A 21,649-nucleotide genomic window follows, 5' to 3' on the forward strand; every position below is an offset into this window, starting at 1 on the left:
CAGGGGGATCCCAGCCACAGCTTGCCAGATCAACCATCTACTGCCTGTTTCCCCCGTGGCTTCTAACTCAGCCCCTGCTCTCTGTGTCCTCCAATCTGTTGCATACAGTGATCACAGTAGGAAAGTCCCATCAGGCCATGCCCCTTCCTGAAAACTTCTGAAGGTAAAATCCAGTCACTCTGTTCCAGCTCCTTGTTCTCTCACCATGCGTGCACAGAGGGAAACAAACTCCTGCTTCACAGCCTTTGCATGCAGTTCTCTCTGCTGCAATGCTCTTCCCCACACACCTCTGTTCTGCTTGTTCAGAGCACCTGTTGAAACTTCCACACTCTCTCTGTTCAAATGTCACCTCATGGAGGTCCTTCTAGACTGCCCTGGCAGGCTCCTCCTTACCTGGGTTTTATTTTTTGTTTCATTTTATTTTATTTTTATTTTCATGGCATCTATCACCAATAGTGTTATATCACAGAGGCATTTATTTATTATCTGATTTCCCTTCAAGTTTCCAGAAACCAGGATTTTCCATCCACCACAAGGATGGAAGAACTAGTGGCAGATGGAAAGTATTTCAATCAATCAGCAACAGTAACATAAATGGAATAAACATACACACTGATGCAAGATGGCCAATGGTCCTTGAGCAGAGTCTATGTGCAGGGTTCATACCATGGTGCTTCACGCTGTGGTCCCCGACACAGTCCTGTATGGTGCAGAAAAAAAAAAAGACATTTCCATGGCTTCCAGTCCTATGCACCTACCTGCTCACTCTCTGACACCCCATTCCTTTAGCTCACCGTGGTGACGGTGGCCTCCACGGGGGACCCTGTTCTCACCCCTGCTGGAGCTTGACTGACTCTCTCAGATATCACAGTCACGATGGAGCCTTGACACTGCTCCACTTCTGCAACACGGATCCAACATAGCAGCCACGTTACTGATTGCACCAAGTGCTTGCCTGCACCCTACCCCCACGAGCTGGTTGTGTGCATGGATGTGCCTGAGTGCTGGAAGTGCCTAGTAGGTGCTCAGTAAGTTTGCTAAATGCCTGAACGATCCCAAACATGCACCCAACGAGGTAGACAGCTTCATCTGTTTCCTGGATGAAGAAACTGATGCATAGAAAGGTTAAGCATGCCTGAGATCACCTGGTCAGGAACTGATGAAGCAGGATTTACCCCAGAGGCTGGCTCTAACCCTGGGGCTGAGTGAAATGTAGAGTGAGGGCATATTCTAAGCTGTGAAGGGCAGACAGGTGACAGGGAGGTGTCAGTTTGGGGGAGGGAAATGGAGTAGGCAGCAGGGAATGATCTGATGCTGTACACAGTCATCTCTAGGCTCTGCATTTTATCTGCCGCAGGGCCACTGGCCCTAGGCAGAATTGTGAGCACAGATTCCCAGCACTCCACAGCAGCATCTCCGGCCAGTCACAGGGCTAGGAGCTCCAGCAGAGGGTGTGGGCGTGACCACCTCAACCCAAACTACCTGGGCTAGCCTTGGTCCAGGCCAAGCTGCTGGCTGGTGCTTCTGAAATTGAGTGTGCCTGATTCCTGCTAACCGTGAGTCCAGGGAAAACCTGAAGGGGGTGGCTGCACATAAGATATCTGGGTATGTATCTGTCATTTGGGGGAACACTCACTGTTCACAAAGAACTTCACTGCTTCCACTTTGGTGCATCTCCTGTTAAAGTCGAATCCAGGTATTTGACAAATGGCGGATCCCAGTAACTGCACTAGTCAGGAGTGATGATTTGCAGTCTAAACAGGAGGTGCCCAGGCCCTGAAGTGCGAACAACACAGCTAAGGGATCCAGGTTCTCCTCAGTCCATCCACTTTCTACCCATTTGTTCTGCCAGGCCACTTTCTTCAGGGGAACTGATTTCATTTCTGCTTGGGCTTCAAACAGGATCTGAGGCAAATAGGTTCTGTGTCGTCAGGCGCTGCTCTGGTAGATGGAACCTTTTCTTTGCCTTCTCTTCTGTGGGAAAGTCCAACTTCGGTGTGGAGCAGATGATGCAGAGGGCTGGTGGGAATCAGGTCTGCTCAGGGATCCTGGACATGCCTTCTCCCAGGCTCCAGAGCTGGAAGATTAGGGATGGGTGCAGGAAGACCCCTTTGAGCCACCAGACTATGTTCAGCATAGGGTAGTGGCAAGTGGCCCTGTCTGGGGGTCCGGCGGCCCTGATTCCTGCTAGCCCCTCACTGTTACCTGACTTCAAATACCCTTCGCCTCTCTCCCCAGCACAGTATGCACATCTAGCCGTACCCTCCGCTGAAGCGAGGAATGAGCTTCCCGATCAGCCACTCGTGGCCGGGATTCCCCACAGCCCCTTTGCGCATCCCCCAGGGTTGTCCTAATGCTCAGAAGGGCCTTAGCGGGCAGCCCTATCTCAAACTGTGAATCATCCCTGGAAAGCGCGGGCTGCGACGGGGAGGAGGGGTCTCCGTCTCTGCAGCCCTGGCGTCCCCGGCGGCCGCGAGCTGGGCGTGAGGGAGGGGTTCCGGCTGTAGGGGGGTTGGGTCGGGAGGGTCCCAGGCGGACTCCGGGAATGCAGTGGCCCAGGGCGCGCGGGAGCGTCCTCCTTCCGCTGCCCCCTCCCAGTTCCAACATTCCGGCGCGGCTCCGGGATCGGGATCGGCCCTTCCCGGCGTCCCCGGGCCCCCGGCCAGCCCCCGGTCCGCCCCCAGGCGCGTCCCCAGCGCAACACCGGGGTGGTCCAGGCCGCAGCCGCGCGGTGGGTCCCACAACACCCCCGGCCGGACGCCCGTGTCCCGGCGGGCGCGCGCGCGCGCGCGCGGAGCGGGGCGGGGCGCGCGGGCCGGGCCCGGCCGGGGGGTGTCGGATGTCACCCCCCGCGCACACCTCGACCACTGAGATGCGGAGACCTCCCCAGTCCTAGAGCGGAGCAGGAAGTGTCCCAGGGGAGGGAGCCGGAGGGCTCCGGCCTTTCCTTTCCTGCGCGTCCGGCGGGCTCCGCGGCGGCCAGTCTAACGCGGCCCGCCAAAGGGGACGCGCCGCGGCGGTGAGTGCGGCCCGGGGCTCGGCGGGGCCCGCGCGCTCTGCCCGGTGCCTTCCCGAGCGCCCTGGCCTCCCCGCGCCCTGCTCCCGGCCCCGGCCTCCCCGCGCCCCGCTCCCGGCCTCCGCGCGCGCCCCGGCCTCCCCGCTCCCGGCCCCGGGCTCCCCGCGCCCCCGCCTCCTATCCCGCAGCCCCGGCCTCCGCCTCCGCCCTGACCTCCCGTGCGCTCCCCGCTACCGGTCCCTCAAGCCCGGGCCTCCCCGCCTGCAGTCGCGGTCTCTCCGCGCGCCCGGCCTCCCCGCGCGCCCGGGTCTCCCCGCTCGCAGCCCAGGTCTCTCCGCGCGCCCCGGCCTCCCCACGCGCCCGGGTCTCCCCGCCCGCAGCCCAGGTCTCTCCGCGCCAGGGACTCTGCGGGCGGGGCTGTAAGGCTGCACGAATGCTGTTTTGCAGGCGCCTCCATTTGCTGCACTAGTTCAGCCGCGTTTTCGTGCATGAGCGGGAGACGGGGGCTCGACCAGCCAAGGAGAGAGTCCCTCGGCCTCAGGAAGGACGCCCGGGAGGCCGGGCTGGAAGGATGAGGAGCTGCTGCCGGAGACTTCCGCAGCAGCAGGAGGGATTGGAGTTAGACTCGGGGAAGGAGGTCCGGGCTGCGAGGTGAGGAGCCTGGAGCGGGTTACGCTGGAGGCGCGCCTGGGGTAGGCGGGGAACGAGGACAGCCTGCCTCTCTGTCTGGCCTAGCGTGCCCTCCTCCTTCCTTTCTGCTGATGGGGCTCTGTCCTCCGAGAGCTGCTACAGGCATGCCCCGCCCCCTCCGGGAAGGCCCCCAGGGCTTAAGTTAGCTCATTCATCAGGCATCCTTCTGCGCCGCCTGCGTGCCAGGTGCCAGGTCCCGGGGTGACCAAGGCAGACCCGGCTGTCTGCTTAGGATGATCCGCACAGACCCCGAGCGGGATGCCCCACTGCGAACAGAGTGTAGAAGGTGGGGCCCGAGCCCCCGCCCAAGCCTAGGGGCAGGTCTGAGAAATATAGAGGCCCGGCAGGTGTGCGCTGGCTGAACTCAGGGAACCTGGGGGCAGGTGGAGGAGAGATTGTATTCCAGGTGCTGGAGGCGGGAGGACACCCAGACACACTTGGAATACTTTGGTGTCATTCTGTATTGGATGTTGCAGAGCAAGGGGGTCCAGAGACTGGAGTGTTTCTGATTGCCACTCAGTGGCCTTTGTTCTCTCTCCTGGCCTCACTGGTCTTCCTGTGAAATGGGAGTGAGCTGGAGCCTTATGCAGACTGGAGTCCAAGGCCCTCATGTTTCCCCATTCGCCCTTCCCTTGAATCCCACAGTGCAGAGTCAGGGTTACTGCTCCCTGATGTCGCCCTGTGTGTGTTCACTGGGGAGGTGCAGGTGTAACTGCACCAGAGTGCCCCCACCTCACTCCTGACGGAGGAAGGGCCGTGAGCAGTACACGGTTGCCTTCATCATGGTTTGAAGAGGACAAGGGGGTGGGGTAGAGGCTCGATGGAAGGCCAGTGCATCTTTAAACACATCCTAAAGTTTGCCATCCAGACTTGGGGGCAAATTGGGTGGAGGCTGATCTGAAAGCACTGATGTTTTTACATACATAGTTACCTTCTGCTCTACACTCAGGATGTACCTGCCTCTTTTGACTCTTCCCATCTTATGCATGGGCATCATCTGGGCTGTGTGCTTTATCCCCCTGGATTCTGCTGGGTGCCATTAATTCTTGCTCTGTGTGAGTCCAGATCCAGCACGGATGGCTGGCCCTGGGCACCAGCATGGCTGATTTCTGGTCCCGGATCCTCTTTGAAGGCTCCTCCCAGGCACCCCAGGCATGTCTGTGTCTTTCCAGCTCTTTTTGTAAAGGTCTCAAGGGCAAGAACGGGGACTTTGGCTGCGAAGCCTCAAGATAGCGGCCTATTCACTTGTCCTGTCCAGGAGGACCTGGCCACGGAAGGTACCACAGAGTCTCAATTCAATCTCTGCCCTGCATGTGGCCCTGTCGGGCTCCCTGGATGCCTGAAATGCCCGTGATGTGTTGATATGCTAGCACTTCTCTCCCAGATCCTCTGCCTCATTTGGCTGCCCCGTTAGGGAAATCCTGTCATGATGCTCTTGTGTTGGGGGGGGGAGGGTCTTCCCTATCTCCCCTTGTGTAAGGGCCAGCCACAGTGACCCTTGTCCCATGTCCAAGGACTTGTCCCACGGGCTGGTCTCTGCGGGTTTTGTCACTTTCCCCATCACTGCCCCCAAAAAACTGCCACAGGAGACCAGAACATTGAAGCCAGTGATTTCTGTTTGGAAATAGGGTCGTCCTCTGCTGCTGACCCCCATCAAATCCCATCATGCCCACAGCCCTGTGTCCCCGAGTCTTGGCTCCGAAAGAAAGCGAGGAGCCCAGGAAAATGAGGAGCCCACCAGGAGAGAACCCTAGCCCCCAGGGCGAGCTTCCCAGCCCCGAGTCCTCCCGCCGCCTCTTCCGCCGTTTTCGCTACCAGGAGGCGGCGGGCCCCCGGGAGGCCCTGCGCCGCCTCTGGGACCTGTGCCAGGGCTGGCTGAGGCCCGACAGACACACCAAGGAACAGATCCTGGAGCGACTGGTGCTGGAGCAGTTCCTGGCCATCCTGCCCCGTGAGATCCAGGGCTGGGTGCGGGCCCAGGAGCCTGAGAGTGGTGATCAGGCTGTGGCGGCCGTGGAGGCGCTGGAGCGGGAGCCTGGGCGGCCCTGGCAGTGGGTGAGCAGTGGGACACAGCGGGGCTGGGCAGCACTGATGGGGAGGGTGCCTCGGGGCCCCTGGCTGCGGAGAAGTTCTGTGTAGAGCCCCACACTTCAGCAAGGCTCACACTGGAGTTTGGTTTCCCAAGAAAGCAGGTTCCATTCCTTGAGGGTCCTGCTTTGGGGCATGGTTCTGTCCTGTGCGGGGCCCTGGCGGAGCCTATGGCGGTCACTGTGCAGATGGTTAGCAGGACCTCTCCACCTCGCCCTGAGCATCCTCTCTGGGATTGCAGCTCAAGCACTGTGAAGACCCCGTGGTGATTGATGATGGCGAAGGCCCTCCAGACCGAGAGCCGGAGCGGCTGCCGGCAGAAGCCCAGAGCGACCTTGCAAAGAGCCAGGACAGCCAGCCCACGGCCGTAGCACAGGGCCCTGGGCTCCCGAGCAGAACCCTGGGCCAGCCCGGTGGGGATCCAGGTACTCAGTGGGGTTACCCCTCCCTGTGCCTCTGGCTCTGGACTTGGGTTTTTCTTCCTCATCCCCTGAAGAGCCGTGAACTGTTTCCATGGTCTGGGTCCTTCTCTAGAGCAATTCAGTCAGGATCTCCTGAGGATGTGTGCCCCCTTCACTGTGGTAAATCCACACAGAGCGACCAGGGCTGTAGGTGGGTGTCTGAGGCCGCACCATCTCCTCTTCTTGAGGGTGCATCTCCAGACTTGGTCGGTTTGGGGAGACGCCTGTGTGGGTGGCTGAGCACAGCCACATCTTGTGTCTCCGAACCGCCTTCCCCAGCGAAGAAATAGCTGCTCTCCGGATTTGTTAGGAAGCTGCAAGGAAATCTACAAGTGCTTCAGAGGGAACAGGGTGGGTTTTTCAGGCCTGAATGTCGCCTGGACCTATTTGGCTATCTGTACAAAGAGTGCCAGTGGTGGCTTGAGGCAGGTGGCTTTGACTCCTCTAGCTATGACTGAGAGCACTCTCCAAGTCCTGGTTTCCTGGCCCACCCTTTGGGGATAATCATCACCCATATGGGTCTTTTGAGAATTAAAGGACTTTACCCACAGAATGCTGAGAGCGGAGACCCTGAGCCCTTCTTGACTTTTGGTCGCGGTAACCACCATGGGAAGTTGTGGTTGAGGGGAGTGACCCCTGTGGGGTGCAGGTTGGTGTGGGCAGACTCCCCACATTGTACTGTAGTTACACATGCCATAGGAAGCCGGGAGTGCACTCCTGTGACTCACAGAAGTGATCCTTTATAAGCTTTTCAGTAAAAAAAAAAAAAAAAAAAAAAAAAACATATTAAGTTTCTTTTTGGGTGGAATTAATCTGACTTTAGTACAGATGTCCAGGCATGCTGGCCTTGTGTTAGTTTGCTAGGGATTGCTTGGCAAAGCATCGTACCGGGCAGGCCCAACAATGCAGGTTTACATCCTCAGAGTTCTGCGGGATAGATGTTCTAAACCAAGGTGCAGGCAGGCTCGCTTTCCCGTGAGGCTCCTTCCTTGGCTTGTTAATCACTGTGGTCTCCCTGCATCTCCACACGGTTGTCCTAATCTCTGTTTATAAGGACACGAGTCGTTGGAGCAGGGCCCACCCTTGTGACCTCACGTTAACTCATTACCTCTTGAAAGATCTCTCTAAATGCAGTCATATTCTGAGGTACTAGGATTGGGACACAACTCAGCCCAGAACTTATTCTCCCAGATAAACCTTGTGTGTGCACACAGCCTGGGTCGTGCCCTGGGAGGGTCTTCAGGAGGGCGGATAGGAGATCCAGGTGCTGCACCAGCCCAGGCAGGTGAGCCAGGTGCTGCAAGGGGCTTTGGGTCAGATAGGTCAGCTCCAGTATTTCCCCGGACAACAGTAAATGGACAGAGTAGGCATGATGCGAGTTAGTTATCAGGAAGACCTTAAAATTCATCATTGACTTTTGGGGATGAGCCTCCAGTAGCAGCTATATAGTTCCTATGTTGTTGTTTTTTTTTTGTTTTTTTTTTCTAAGTTTATTTATTTATTTAGAGAGTGAGAATGGGATAGCATGAGCAGGGGAGGGGCAGAGAGAGGGTGAGAGAGAGAATGCCAGACAGCCTCAGCACAGTCAGCACGGAGCTTGACTCAGAGCTTAAACTCCCAACCGTGAGCTCATGACCTGAGCAGAAATCCAGAGTTTGACACTTGACCACCTGAGCCACCCAGGCGCCCCAGTGTAGTTGCTAATCTTGAAGGTCTTCCTCAAAAGCTAGATTTTGTTTGGAGACAGAGCTCTGCAGAGGGATGTGCATAGTGTCCCTGCACTCATTTCTTCTGGGGACATGTAAGGCAGGGCTGTAGTCCCTCCCTCAGAAGGCAGCAGGTAAGAGAGCATATTAAATCACCCCCTACTCCAATCCTGAGCTTCCACAGCTGGGGCAGCCAGACATCACCACAGGATAAACTGGCTCCCCTCCTGGTGTCTCGCCTGTGCCATGACGAAAGCTTCGTGTCCCAGGTCCGAAAGGTGAGGGACACTGGCTTCCAGTGTTAGCTTTGGCAGTGATTTAACACGTGACCTAGGGTCAACCTCTGGGATTTCCTCTCAACCAGGAGATGGTAGTACAGCTTTCCAAGTCTCACTCTGTAAAAGGAGCATATTGTTTTTTTAAAGTTTACTTATTTTTTGGAGAGAGAGAATCCCAAGCAGGCTCCACACCATCAGTGCGGAGCCCGATGTGAGGCTCAAACTCACAAACTGCGAGATCGTGACCCGAGCCAAAATCGAGAGTTGGAGACTTAATCGACTAAGCCACCCAGATGCCCCAAAAGGAGCACATTCTAAAACACAGCTCGGGTTCACACAGCAACTCCCTGCCAGGTACATGCCCCCCCCCCCCCCCCCCCCCGGCTAGCAGAAGCCTGAGGCAGGCAATGAGTCCCAGCCGGACGAGGGACGTCATAGGAGAATATAGCAGAGGTTCCAGCAGCTCAAGTTGAGGGCAGGTGAGATGACTCTAATCCCACACTCTGCACTTTCATGTGACAGTAGCTCTTCCAAGAGTACCTCACAGCTGCTTCCTCATGCAGCTTTGCAATTTATGAACTTAAAAATCTATAGATGATAGTGGAGTCTACAATCATGTTCATTACTAGCAGCTCTTACTGGCACCACAGCCCCGTAGAGCTTTAACCTTTATTTTCCCCCATATCGCGGTTGAAGCTGAGATCCCTGAACCCATGGAAAGTTGCAGAGCTACCTGATGGCAGCATACAGTTATCCTGATGAGCTGAGTAAATACACAGATTTGCTAACCTACTGTATTGTCCACCTGAAACTAATATAATGCTGTATGTGTACTATACTGGAATTAAAATTTAAAAAAATAAAATAATAGTGGCACCTGGGTAGCTCAGTCAGCTGAGCATCTGACTCTTGATTTCAATTCAGGTCATGATCGCAGGGTCATGGGTTTGAGCCCCATGTTGGGCTCTACACTGAGCGTGGAGCCTCCTTGGGATTTTCTCGTCTCCTCTGCCCCTCCCTGCTCATACTCTTTCTCTTAAAAAAAAATTAAAAAACGGGCACCTGGGTGGCTCAGTCAGTTAGGCGTCTGACTCCGACTCAGGTCATGATTTCATGGTTTGTGACTTCAAGCCCTGCATTGGGCTCTGTGCTGACCGCTCAGAACCTGGAGCCTGGTTTGGATTTTGTGTCTCCCCCTCTCTCTGCCCCTCCCCCGCTCATTCTCTCTCTCTCTCTCTCCCTCTCTCTCTCTCCCTTTCCCTCTCTCTCTCTCTGCCAAAAATAAACATTGAAAAATTGTTTAAAAATTGGGGGCACTTGGGTGGCTCAGTTGGTCAGGCGTCCAACTTTGGCTCAGGTCATGATCTCATGGTTTGTGGGTTTGAGCCCCGCATTGGGCTCAGTGCTGACAGCTCAGAGCCTGGAGCCTGCTTCAGATTGTATATCTCCCTCTCTCTCTGTCCCTCTCCTGCTGACACTGTGCAACTCTTCTCAAAAATAAATAAGCATTAAAAAAATTTTATTAAAAAACATCACATATTATACACAAAAAAGCTCCCTAGTGACCGAGCGCACATGACCCAGGCATTCCCCACTGAAGCCTTCTCATTGGTGACATAAATTCTTGTGGTTCACAAGTGCTTTACCCCTTCGACGTCTTGCAGCCCTCCTCTTGCAGATGAGAAGAGACCTGAGATTTATGAATCCACGTTTCCTCTCTTTCAGTTCTGCAAGAGCCTGCCCTTCTTCAGGAGGCAAGTCTGAGGGATACACAGCAGGTAACCGCCCTGCAGCTGCCCCCGGTGAGTGATGTGTGGACAGCCCTTGAAGAACCCCATCTCTGCCCGCCAGCTGTGATGGTGGGAGACAGATGTCCTCCCCCTGTGTGTTAGGGTTTCCCCCTTGTGAAAAAAGGGAGACCTCTCTTTTCATACTTCACAGGGTACGTCTTATGCAGTGATAACCACAGTGATTGTATTTAGGAAATGGAGGAAAAGCAGAGATCATGTCAGTGCTGTACGCAAGCGGGCATGTTGGGGAGTTTCCTGGGCGTTTTTCCCTGTTGTGATTCTGCACAAGGCCGTGCAAGGCTTCCCTTGTTGGGCGTCCCTGTGGGATGGAAAGCTGGTCCAATAGGGGGTCTCACGCACTTCCTTCCAGCCCCATTGCCTCTGGCCACGGTTTCTCATCACACCCCCTTTGTTTCTCTCTAATGATGTCTGCTGGCTGGCATGCGACTTGTGTATTACAGCCTGGTCTGGTTGCACGAGAAAGTGCATGACAAGAAGGTGTGGACCTTGTCTGGTTATTGTTCCTTACAGATGGAGGGCCATCTGAAGGATGGTAGACACACAGTAATCACGTCCCAAGGTTGCTCTCGGCAATCCTAAGCACAATGCATCCCGCATAACCTGAAGCCTGGGTACGTGGTACCGGGCACATGGGGTGGGGCGCCTCCTTTCCCCAAGAGCTGCGTTCGTGGGCTCTGTTCACGTGTGTCAGCATCTCCCATGTAGTGTGGTGGCTGCTGAGCACAAGTGTGAGCCCAAGGAGGGAAAACTCAGGTTTCTTATTAAAGATTGAGACTTTTGGCCAGTATGACACACAGAGATGCTGTGACCTTAGTATCTAATGAGCCTTGGTATTCGTCTTTGAATTTCTCTGCGTTCCTGTACCCCAACCAAGGTATTCGTCTTTGAATTTCTCTGCGTTCCTGTAAAGGCCCCAGTAAACAGGAGACAGATTTTGGTAAGTCAGTGCTGTTTCATCACTCTGCTGAAGATCGTTTCTGCTCAGTGCAGTGAAAGTCTTCATCATGAAGGTTTTTGTTTCTCAGTCTAACATTTTTTTTAAGTTTATTTATTTTCAGAGAGAGAGAGAGTGAAGGAGGGAGTGGCAGAGTGAGAGAAAGAGAATCCCAAGCAGGCTCTGTGCTGTCAGCACAGAGCCCAACATGTGGCTTGAACTCACAATCTGTGAGATCATGACCTGAGTGGAAATTAAGAATCAGACATTTAACCGACTGAGCCCCCCCAGGCGCCCCTTAGTTTCAATTGTAGTAAAATACATGTTACATAAAATTTACCATCTTAACTATTTTTATGTACTGTAGTGTTTTTAAGTGTTTAGTAATACACATATTCACACTGTCATGCAGCCCATCTCCAGAACTTTCTCATCTTTCCAAACTGAAACTCCTCACTGGTTCCAGGAATAGCTCCACGTGTCCCCAGAGAGATGACCATTCTATTTTATGAACTCAGCTACCCTAACTAGCTTGCATAAGAATTACACCTTTGTGACTGGCTTGTTTCATGTAGTATAGGGACTTCAGGGTCCGTCCATACCGTATCCTGTGACAGGACTTCCTTTCTGAGGCTGGATAATATCCCATAGTGTGTGTATAATGCATGTTGTTTATTCATTTTTGGTGGACCCTTGGTTTGTGTCCAGCTGTCGTGAATAATGCTGCTGTGAACGTGGGTGCATGTAATGTTTATCTTTTTTCTTTGAGTAACTACCTTCTGCAGTTGTGAGAAATATCAGAGATCCCTTGTACTCTTTACGCTAAATGGTAATGTCTTGTGAAAACACAGCCCGAGGCTACAGCCAGCGCACTGGTGTTGATACACACACGATACAGAACATTTGTGTCACCACGACCATCCCTCCTGTTGCTTTTTATAGTGAAATCCATGGCTCCTTCACACCGTCCTTTCGTTGGCCACACTAACCACAGATGTTGTCAACTTCACGGACGTTGTATAGACGGACCCCTGCCTTTGGGGGTTGACTGTTCAGTCGGCACGGTCTGAGGAGCTGTTTTTTTCTGAGTGGAATTCCATGGTCCAGATACACCACATTTTTTTTGCCCATGCACCTGTTGAACAACCTCTGGGTTGTTTTCTAGTTTGGGCCATTCTGCCTAATGCTGTTGTAAATATTTGTAAGGTTTTTATGTGAGCGTCACTTTGTGTCTCTGGGGTAAATGCCCAGGTATATAGTCCCTGGGTTGTGTGCTAATTTAGTTTTGTTTTCCGGAGGGACTCTACGCCATCCCATTCCCATGAGCAGTGTGTGAGTAATCTACATTCTCGCCGCCACCGTTTACTGTTTGCACTGTTTTGTTTTTTTTTTTAAGCTGTTCTGATGGGTGTGCTGTGATGTCTCATTATGGTTTACATTTTCATTCCATGAGGGCTAATAATGTTGGGCATCTTTTCCTGTGCGGATCTGGCCTCTGAATATCCTGTCATCTTCTATGGAATATTTCATCACGACTTTTGCTCATGTTCTAATGGGACCATTTGCATTTTTCTCTTACTTTGAGAGTTCCTTATATGTCCCAGATATTTGACCTTCGTTGGATATGTGTTTTGTAAATGTTTCCTCTCATTCTGGAGCTTGACTTTCCTTCCCTTTGACAGGGTCTTCCCACCCCCTCCCCCCTGCCCCCAACCAAGGTTTCATCCATTTTATTTTACTGTATTTAATTATTTTATTTTTTTTATTAAAGTATAGTTGAAGCCCAAAAGTTTTTAATGTTCATTTACTCCAAATTGTCAGTTTTTCCTTTTAAGGATCATGCTTTTGGTGTAAAGTCTAAGAACTCTTTGCCTGGTCTTCAATCTCAAAAACTTCATCCTATATTTTTGCCTAAAAGTTATATTGTTAAACATTTTCCATTTTAAGTCTATGATTGGTTTAATCCATGATCTGTGATCCAGTTGGATTTGAGTCCATGATCTCTAGCTTATTTATTTATGTATGTATGTAAGTTTCTTTATTTTGAGAGAGAGAAAACAGGGGAGGGGCAGAGAGAGAGAGAGAGAGGAAGAGAGAATCCCAAGCAGTTTCCACACTGTGGAGCCCAATGTGGTGCTCCATCCCACAAACCCACGAGATCATGACCTGAGCTGGACACTCAATCGCCTGAGCCATCCAGGCGCCCCCGTGATCTCTAACTTATAAATGAGGTGTGACACATTAGTTGTGGCTTATTTGTTTGTGCCAGTGGATGTCTGGTTCCAGCCCCATCTGTTGGAAAGGTTTTCGGGGCTCCCGGGTAGCTCAGTGGGTTTAGGGTCTCACTCTTGACTCTGGCTCAGGTCATGATCTCACAGTTCGTGAGATCGAGCCCTCCATCAGGATCTGTGCTGTCAGCATGGAGCCTGCTTGGAATTCTGTCTCTCCCTCTCTCTCTCTGCCCTCCTCTGTGCTCTCTCAAAATAAGGAAGTAAACATTTTTTTTTTTTTAAAAAAAGGAAGATTTTCTTCCCTCCATTGAATTGCTTTTGCTCCTTCGTCAAACATCACTCGAGGGGCGCCTGGGTGGCTCAGTTGGTTGAGTGTCCGACTTTTGATTGTGGCTCAGGTCATGATCCCAGGGCCTGAGATCTATCCCCACATCCATGCTGGGTGTGAAGCCTGCTTAAGATTCTCTGTCTCTCTTTCCGCCCCAGCCCTTTCATGCACACACTCACGCTTTCTTTCTCTGTAAAAAAAGCAAAAACTCTGTTGAGCATATTTCTATAGGTCTGTTCCTGGGTTCTTTACTCTGTTTCATTGACCTAGGTCTGTCTCTACTGATACTGCACAGCTTTGATTACTGCGGCTATTTTCTAAGTCTTGGAAGTGGTGGTCTTGATTCCTCCCATTGTATTGTTTTCAGAAATTACTTCAGCTGTTTTAGTCCCTTTGTAAAATTTCTTTGTAAATTTTAGAATAATCTTGTCCATGTCTACAAAGGGTCTTACAGAGATTTCGATAGGAATTTTGTTTAGCCTGTATATCCATTTGGGGAGCATTGACATTTTCACCCATCTGAGTCATTCTGTCTGTGAATGTGGGATGCCTCTCCATTTACTTATTTCTTTCTCTCTCTTTTTTTTTTTTAAGATTTTTTTATTTTTATTTTTTTTAAGTAATCTCTGTAGCCAGTGTGGCACTAGAACTCACGACCTCGAGATCAAGAGGTGCACACTTCCCCAACTGAGTCAGTGGGCACCCCTCCATTTACTTACTTCTTTGATTTCTTTCATTAGTGCTGTGTACTCAGCTTGTAAGTAGCTGTACACGTTTTGTTAAATTCATACCTAAGTACTTCATTTTTTGAGCAATTATAAATGATACTTTTTTTTTTTTTTTTAATTTTGATTTCTAGTATAAGACATGCAGTGGAAGGGAGCCTGAGTAGCTCAGACAGTTAAGTGTCTTGATTTTGGGTCAGGTCATGATCACAGGGTAATGAGTTTAAGCCCTGTATCAGGCTCGGCACTGACATTGTGGAGCCTGCTTGGGATTCTCTCTCCCTCTCTCTGCCACTCTCCCCTGCTCATGCGCACAGGCTTTCTCTGTCCCAGAATAAATAAATAAACTTAACAACAACAACAAAAAGAAATGCAGTTGGTTTTTTTGTATGTTGGTTTTGTATTCTGTGACCTTGCTGGATTGACACATTGTTTAAGGAGGGATTTTTGTTGGTTTGTTTTTAAATAGAGTCTTCTAGATTTTCTATGTAAACCATCATGCTATCTGCAAATAAAAACTTTTATTTCTTTCCAATTATATGCCTTTATATCCTTTTCTTGCTTCATTCAGCTGGTGAGGACTCTGATCATGTTGTTGAAAAGCACTGATGAGAGCAGATGTCCTTGTTCCCAATCTTAGAGAGAAAGCATTCAGTCTTTCACCATTTGGTATGTTAGCTGAGGGATTTTTGTAAATTCTCTTTATCCACTTGAGAAACCTCCTCAATTCCTGTTTCTCTGGAGTTTTTATCATGGGTGGTTATTGAATTTTGTCCAATGTTACGTGTTTTTGTTTCCATTGATCACATGAATTTTCTTGCGACTCTTAATATTGTGGGTTATGTTTATTGATTTTTGAATATTGAACCGGCCTTGCCTCCCTGGAATAAACGTCTTCTTGCCATGGAATAAACGTCTTCTTCTGTTGATATAGTACTGGATTTTATTTGCTCTTACAGTTGAACATTGAACACATGAATTTGAACTGTTTGTCCACTTATACGAAGATTTTTTTTTTTTTTACAAATGCAGTACTTTACTGTAATGTATTTTCCTTGCGATTTTCTTAATAATGATCTCTTTTGTCACTTTATTGTAAGAATGCAGTGTATAATACATATGACATACAAAATATGGGTTAACTGTTTATATCATCGGTAAGTTTTCCTTATGGTAAAGAGCAGGTGATTAGTAAAGTTTTGGGGAAGTCAAAAGGTATACATGGATTTTCTGTTGTAGTGGGGGAGGGTCGGTGCCCCTAATCCCTGACATGTTCAAGAGTCACCTGCATTTTAAGAATTTCTGTATCTATACTCATGGGTGAGTATGGTGAATCAGGAAGTGTCCCCTTTTATTTTCTAAAAGAGATTGTTTAGAATTGGTTTTATTTATTTGTTTATTATTTTTTAAATGTTATTTTAGAGAGAGAGAAAGAGAGTGCGCATGAGGTGGTGAGGGACAGAGAGAGAGAATCCCAATCCGGGGGTCCATGCTCAGTGCAGAGCCCGACCTGGTGCTCAGTCTCACGACCCTGGGGTTGTGACCTGAGCTGAAAACCATGAGCCAGAAACTCAACCCTGGGCCACCCAGGCGCCCCTAGACTTGGTTTTGATTCTTCAACATTTGGTAGAATACGTTAGTGGAACCATATGAATGGGAGATTTTGTCGGGGTGGGGGGAAGTGGTATTTTAATTATAGAGCCAACTTCCTTAATGGTTACAGAGCTGTTCATGTGATCTGATAGTGGTTGAGTTTTGGTAGTACGCGCTTCTCAAGCAGTTGGCTCATTTCATTGAAGTTGTCAAATGTATTGCATGTAGACTTTCTTGTGGTGTTCCTTTATCGTTTTGGTATGGGCATGGTCTGTGCTATTCCAGTTTCATTTCTGATACTGGAAATTTGTGTTTTTTCTCTCTCTTTCTTTTTTTTTTTTTTGTTTAAGTCTTGTTAGAGGTTTTCACTTTCACTGACCTTTTCAAAGAACTAGTTCATTGTTTCATTGGTTTTTCTTTGTTATTTTCCTGTTTTCAGTTTCGTTGATTTCTGCTCTCATCTTGACTGTTTTCTTCTTCCTACATGCTTTGGGTTTATTTTACTGTTTGCCTTCTAGGTTCGTGAGGTGGGAGCTTCAATTATTGATTTGAGACTTTCCCTCAAATGTAAGCATTTTTTTTTAATTTACATCCAAGTTAGCATACAGTGCAATAATGATTTCAGGAGTCAAATCCAATGATTCATCCCCTGTGTATAACACCCAGTGCTCATCCCAGCAAGTGTCTTCCTTAATGCCCCTTGCCCATTTAGCCTATCTCCCCTCCCCCAACTCCTCCAGTAACCCTGTTTGTTCTCCATATTTAAGAGTCTCTTATGTTGTGTCCCCCTCCCTGTTTTTATATTATTTTTGCTTCCCTTCCCTTATGTTCATCTGTTTTGTATCTTAAAGTCCTCATATGAGTGAAGTCATATGATATTTGTCTTTCTCTGACTGATTAATTCCACTTAGCATAATACCCTCTAGTTCCATCCATGTAGTTGCAAATGCCAAGATTTAATTCTTTTTAATTGCCAAGTAATACTCCATTGTGTGTGTGTGCGCATGTGTGTATACATACCACGTCTTCTTTATCCATTCATCCATCAATGGACATTTGGGCTCTTTCCATGCTTTGCCTTTGTTAATAAATGTAAGCATTTTTTAATATAAGCATTTTAGTGCTGTAGATATCCCTCTGAGAACCACTTTGGCCGTATCCCACAAGTTACAGTATGATGTGGTTTTACCTTCATTTATTTCAGTGTATTCTTTAATTTCTCTTGAGCCTTCTTTGACCCAAGGATTATTTTAAAATGTGGTATTTCATTTCCAAAGGCTTGAAGGTTTTCCCTTTATTTTCTTTTATAGATTTCTGGTTTGGTTCCATTATGATCCAAGAACATACTCTGTATTTCTTTCAAATTTGTTGGGAGTTTCTCCTCTCCCTCCAGGATTTTGATGACCCAGTGTATGGTCTGTCTTGGTATAGTCCTGTGCACACATAAAAACAGGATATATATTCTGCTGGTGTTGGGTGAAGTGTTTTATAGAAGTTGATCAGAACCTCTTGTTTGGTGGTGCTATCAAGTTACTTTCTTATTTTCTGTCAGTTGAGAGCGGGATATGGAAGTCAATAGTAATTGATTTGTCTGTTTTCCTTTGAGTTCTGTCAGTTTTTGCTTTGTATATTTTTCAGCTTTGTTGTTTGGTACATACACATTTAGGATTGCTATGCCTTCACGGACTACCCTTTTATTATATAACGTCTCTAGTAATTTTCTTTGCTCTATCTCATTTGGTATTAATATACCTACTCTTGTTCCTTTTGATTAATGGTTGTGTAATGTATACTTTCCATCTTTTTACTTCCAACCTGCCAAATCATCATGTTTGAGGTGAGTTTCTTTTAGATAGCATATAGTTAGGGGCACCTGGGTGGCTCAGTCGGTTAAGCGTCTGACTCTTGGTTTCAGCTCATGGTCACGATAGCATGGTTCATGAGATCGAGCCCCACGTGGGGCTCTGCGCTCACTTGAGAGCCTGCTTTGGGTCTTCTGTCTCCCCCTTTCTGGGCCTCTCCCACTTGTGCGCTCGCTCGCTCTCTCTCTCTCCCCCTCAAAAATAAATAAACATAAAAAAATTTAGATAGCCTATATTTGGGTCAGGTTTTTTGTTTTTTATTAATTTTAAATATATATTTTAAATTTTTTAAAGTTTACTTTATTATTTATTTGGGGAGATAAAGCACTGGTGGGGGAGGGGCAGAGTGGGAAGGAGAGAGCGAATCCCAAGCAGGCTCCATGCTGTCAGCACAGAGCCCAACTCAGGGCTCCATCTCACAAATCATGACCTGAGCCAATACCAAGAGTTAGACACTTAACGTTTAACTGAGTGAGCCACCCAGGTGCCCCAGATCAGGTTTTTTAATCCCCTCTGCCAATCGCTGTGTTTTAAGTGATGAATTTAGGGACATCTGACTGGCTCAGTTGGTAGAGCATCAGTTCTTGATCTCAGGGTCGTGAGTTCAAACCCCATGTGTGGTACAGAGTTTACTTTAAAAAAAAAAAAAGGTCTTATTTAGACCATTTATTTTTTAAATTTTTTTTTTCAACGTTTATTTATTTTTGGGACAGAGAGAGACAGAGCATGAACGGGGGAGGGGCAGAGAGAGAGGGAGACACAGAATCAGAAACAGGCTCCAGGCTCTGAGCCATCAGCCCAGAGCCCGACGCGGGGCTCGAACTCCCGGACCGCGAGATCGTGACCTGGCTGAAGTCGGACGCTTAACCGACTGCGCCACCCAGGCGCCCCTAGACCATTTATTTTTTTAATTTTTTTTTTAATTTACATCCAAATTAGCATATGGTGCAACAGTGATTTCAGGAGTAGATTCCTTAGTGCCCCTTACCCATTTAGCCCATCCCCCCCCCAACCCCTCCAGTAACCCTCTATTTGTTCTCCATATTTATGAGTCTCTTATGTTTTGTCCCCCTCCCTGTTTTTATATTATTTTTGCTTCCCTTCCTTTATGTTCATCTGTTTTGTCTCTTAAAGTCCTCATGTGAGTGAAGTCATATGATACTTGTCTTTCTCTGACTAATTTCACTTAGCATAATGCTCTCCAGTTCCATCCACGTAGTTACAAATGACAAGATTTCATTCTTTTTGATTGCCGAGTAATACTCCATTGTGTGTGTGTGTGTGTGTGTGTGTGTGTGTGTGTGTGTGTATCTTTATCATCTTCTTTATCCATTCATCCATCGATGGACATTTGGACTCTTTCCATACTTTGGCTATTGTTGATAGTGCTGCTGTAAACATGGGGGTGTACATGTCCCTTAGAAACAACATACCTGTATCCCGTGGATAAATGCCTAGTAGTGCAATTGCTGGGTCGTAGGGTAGTTCTATTTTTATTTTTGGGGGGGGGGAACCTCTATACTGTTTTCCAGAGTGGCTGCATCAGTTTGCATTCCCATAGACCATTTATATTTTAATGTAATTATTGACATGCCTTTTTTCCCATTTGTTCTGTTTTTCGTTTCTCTTTTTTTTTTTTTCTTGCCTTGCTCTGGGTTACCTGAACATTCTGTAGCTTTCCATCTTGACTTACCTAGTGTGTTGTCAAGTATATGTCTTTATATTATTAAAATATTCAGTGACACTTGTTACAGATGATAAGGCAGACTTTATTCAGGACCACATGGGGAACATGGTAGAGATCGTGCAGTGGAGAGAACTGAGGCTCACCTCCAAATACAGCAATGGCAAGTGGGAGTTTACGGCCAGGGAGCATGGGGTAGGGAGGTCTGTGGACAAAACATTACTAGGAGGAAACATCAGGGATAAGATGGGGTTCCAGCTAAACTGACCTAACAGGATTCTCACCAAAGGCAGGCCACAGACATCAGACTTCACCTAGGGGTGATGGACAATAAGGAAACTAATCAGGTATCAAGGGTTGGGGTTCTGGTTAAACCGACTTATCAACGTTCTTACTAAACGTGCGTTTTGTTTTATATTATACAATTTTAAAAAGTTTTTAAAGTTTTTATTTTTTTTAATATGTATTTATTTTGAGAGAGAGAGCACGCGTGTGCATGAGCTCAGGAGGGACAGAGAGGGAGGGAGACAGAGACTCCCAAGCAGGATCCGTGCCACCAGTGCAGAACCCAACATGGGGCTCGAACCCACGAACCATGACTGCGCTGAAATTGAAGAGTCGGACACTCAACCGACTGAACCACCCAGGTGTCCAAAAATGTGTGTTTTATAAGGAGGTGCCTTATAGGAGGGCTACAGATGGCCCCAGGAGAAGATTTGGGAGCCTGACTAAAGTTTGGTCAATCAAAGAATCTGTCATGCAGCTTTTTTAGTGATTGCTGTGGGTATTAAATTATGTATGTATGTATGTATGTATGTATGTATGTATGTATCTATCTATCTATCTATATATATATATCTGTGTGCATATAGATGTATACAGATGTATATGTATTGATTTTATTGATTCAAACCAGAAATCAATATATCCATATCCCGATATACCTCTATATTATACATATAGATATATAGAGAGATATTTATCTTATCACAGCCCTTAACATCCCTTCATCCCCCCCCCCTTTTGTATTAAAAGTGACTAGGGGTTGCCTGGGTGGCTCAGTTGATTGGGTGTCTTGAGTCTTGATTTTGGCTCAGGTCATGATCTCAGAGTCATGGGGTTGAGTCCCATGTCGGCTCTGTGCTGAGTGAGCATAGAGCCTGCTTGAGATTCTCCCCCATTTGTGCTCTCTCTCCAAAATAAAAAAATAAAGTTTCTTTTTAAAAAAGGTGATTTAACTAGTTCCTCTAGATACTTTTTTTTTTTTTTTTTTTGGACAGAAAGAGAAAGAGTGTGCACACAAGCAGGGGAGGAGCAGAGAGAGAGACGCACACACAGAATCCGAAGCAGGTTCCAGGCTCTGAGCTATCACTATAGAGCCTGACGTGGGGCTTGAACTCATGAACCGTAAGATCATGACCTGAGCCAAAGTCAGGTGCTCAACCGACTGAGCCCCCAAGTGCGCCTCCCAAGATACATTTAGAACTACATCAGACTGTCAGTTATTGAGAAAACTTAAATGGAGAAGGAAAGCCTGGTGCATCTATTTTTGCTTACCATTTTCTTCCTTTTGGTTCCTTCTCTGGCTTCCTTTCCACTTAGATAATTTCCTTCAGCCTTTCCTGCAGGGCGAGTCTGCTGGTCAAGATGGACTTGGTTGTGATCCATCTGAGAATGCCTGGATCCCTCCATTCCTGCAGGTGTTTTCTCCCGACATGGGCCCCACGCTGCCCCAATTCCTGTCAGTACTTGACGCATATGGCCCCCAGCTGCCTGCCCTCCATGGTTTCTCATCAGAGACGGGGATTTTCTTCCCTCATGTGGGGAAGCTGTCATTTTCCTCTAGCCTCTGTTTTTGGAAGTTTAATTAGGATGTGTTTTGGTGTGGATTTCCTTGGATTACCTGTTTGGGGTTGGCTCTGCTTCCTGAATGAGCTGGTCTAACATCTTTTTCCAGAGAAGGGAATTATTGAGGCCTGGTTTCTTGGAGGCGTTTTTCGGCCCTACGCTGTGTGCCCGTCTGGGACATGTTCTTGCAGTCCCACAGGCACCGGAGACTGTTAGAGCATCTCTGGCACAGTTGGCTTTTCCTGTCTTCACAGGTTGACAGACTGTCCTGTGCCCTTCATTCTGCTGTTGAGCTCATCCCTGAGCTCTCAGGTTCTCGGTTCTTGTATTTACATTTACTTGCTCTTTACATCTTCCGTTTTCACTCACTTTGAGATCGTTCTGGTTCTTGGTG

The 21,649-nt window shown here is 48.5% G+C and overlaps 1 protein-coding gene across 1 annotated transcript in view; it reads left to right on the plus strand.

The window, feature by feature from the left end:
• Positions 1–2,948: 2,948 nt before the first annotated feature.
• Positions 2,949–21,649, plus strand: part of ZNF496 (zinc finger protein 496) — a 37,054-nt gene continuing 18,353 nt past the window's right edge. Inside the window, exons 1-6 of the mRNA XM_047082289.1 lie at positions 2,949–3,019; positions 3,464–3,667; positions 4,879–4,983; positions 5,335–5,761; positions 6,036–6,219; positions 9,965–10,041. Of these exons, the coding sequence (XP_046938245.1) occupies positions 5,372–5,761; positions 6,036–6,219; positions 9,965–10,041 (651 nt within the window). The 5' untranslated portion in view covers positions 2,949–3,019; positions 3,464–3,667; positions 4,879–4,983; positions 5,335–5,371. The remainder of the gene's footprint in view (positions 3,020–3,463; positions 3,668–4,878; positions 4,984–5,334; positions 5,762–6,035; positions 6,220–9,964; positions 10,042–21,649) is intronic.

Source organism: Lynx rufus, unplaced genomic scaffold (assembly GCF_022079265.1).
Source record: "Lynx rufus isolate CCGP_SWC_20201006 ecotype Redwood Valley unplaced genomic scaffold, mLynRuf1.p SCAF_1, whole genome shotgun sequence".
NCBI classification, from domain to species: Eukaryota; Metazoa; Chordata; class Mammalia; order Carnivora; family Felidae; genus Lynx; species Lynx rufus.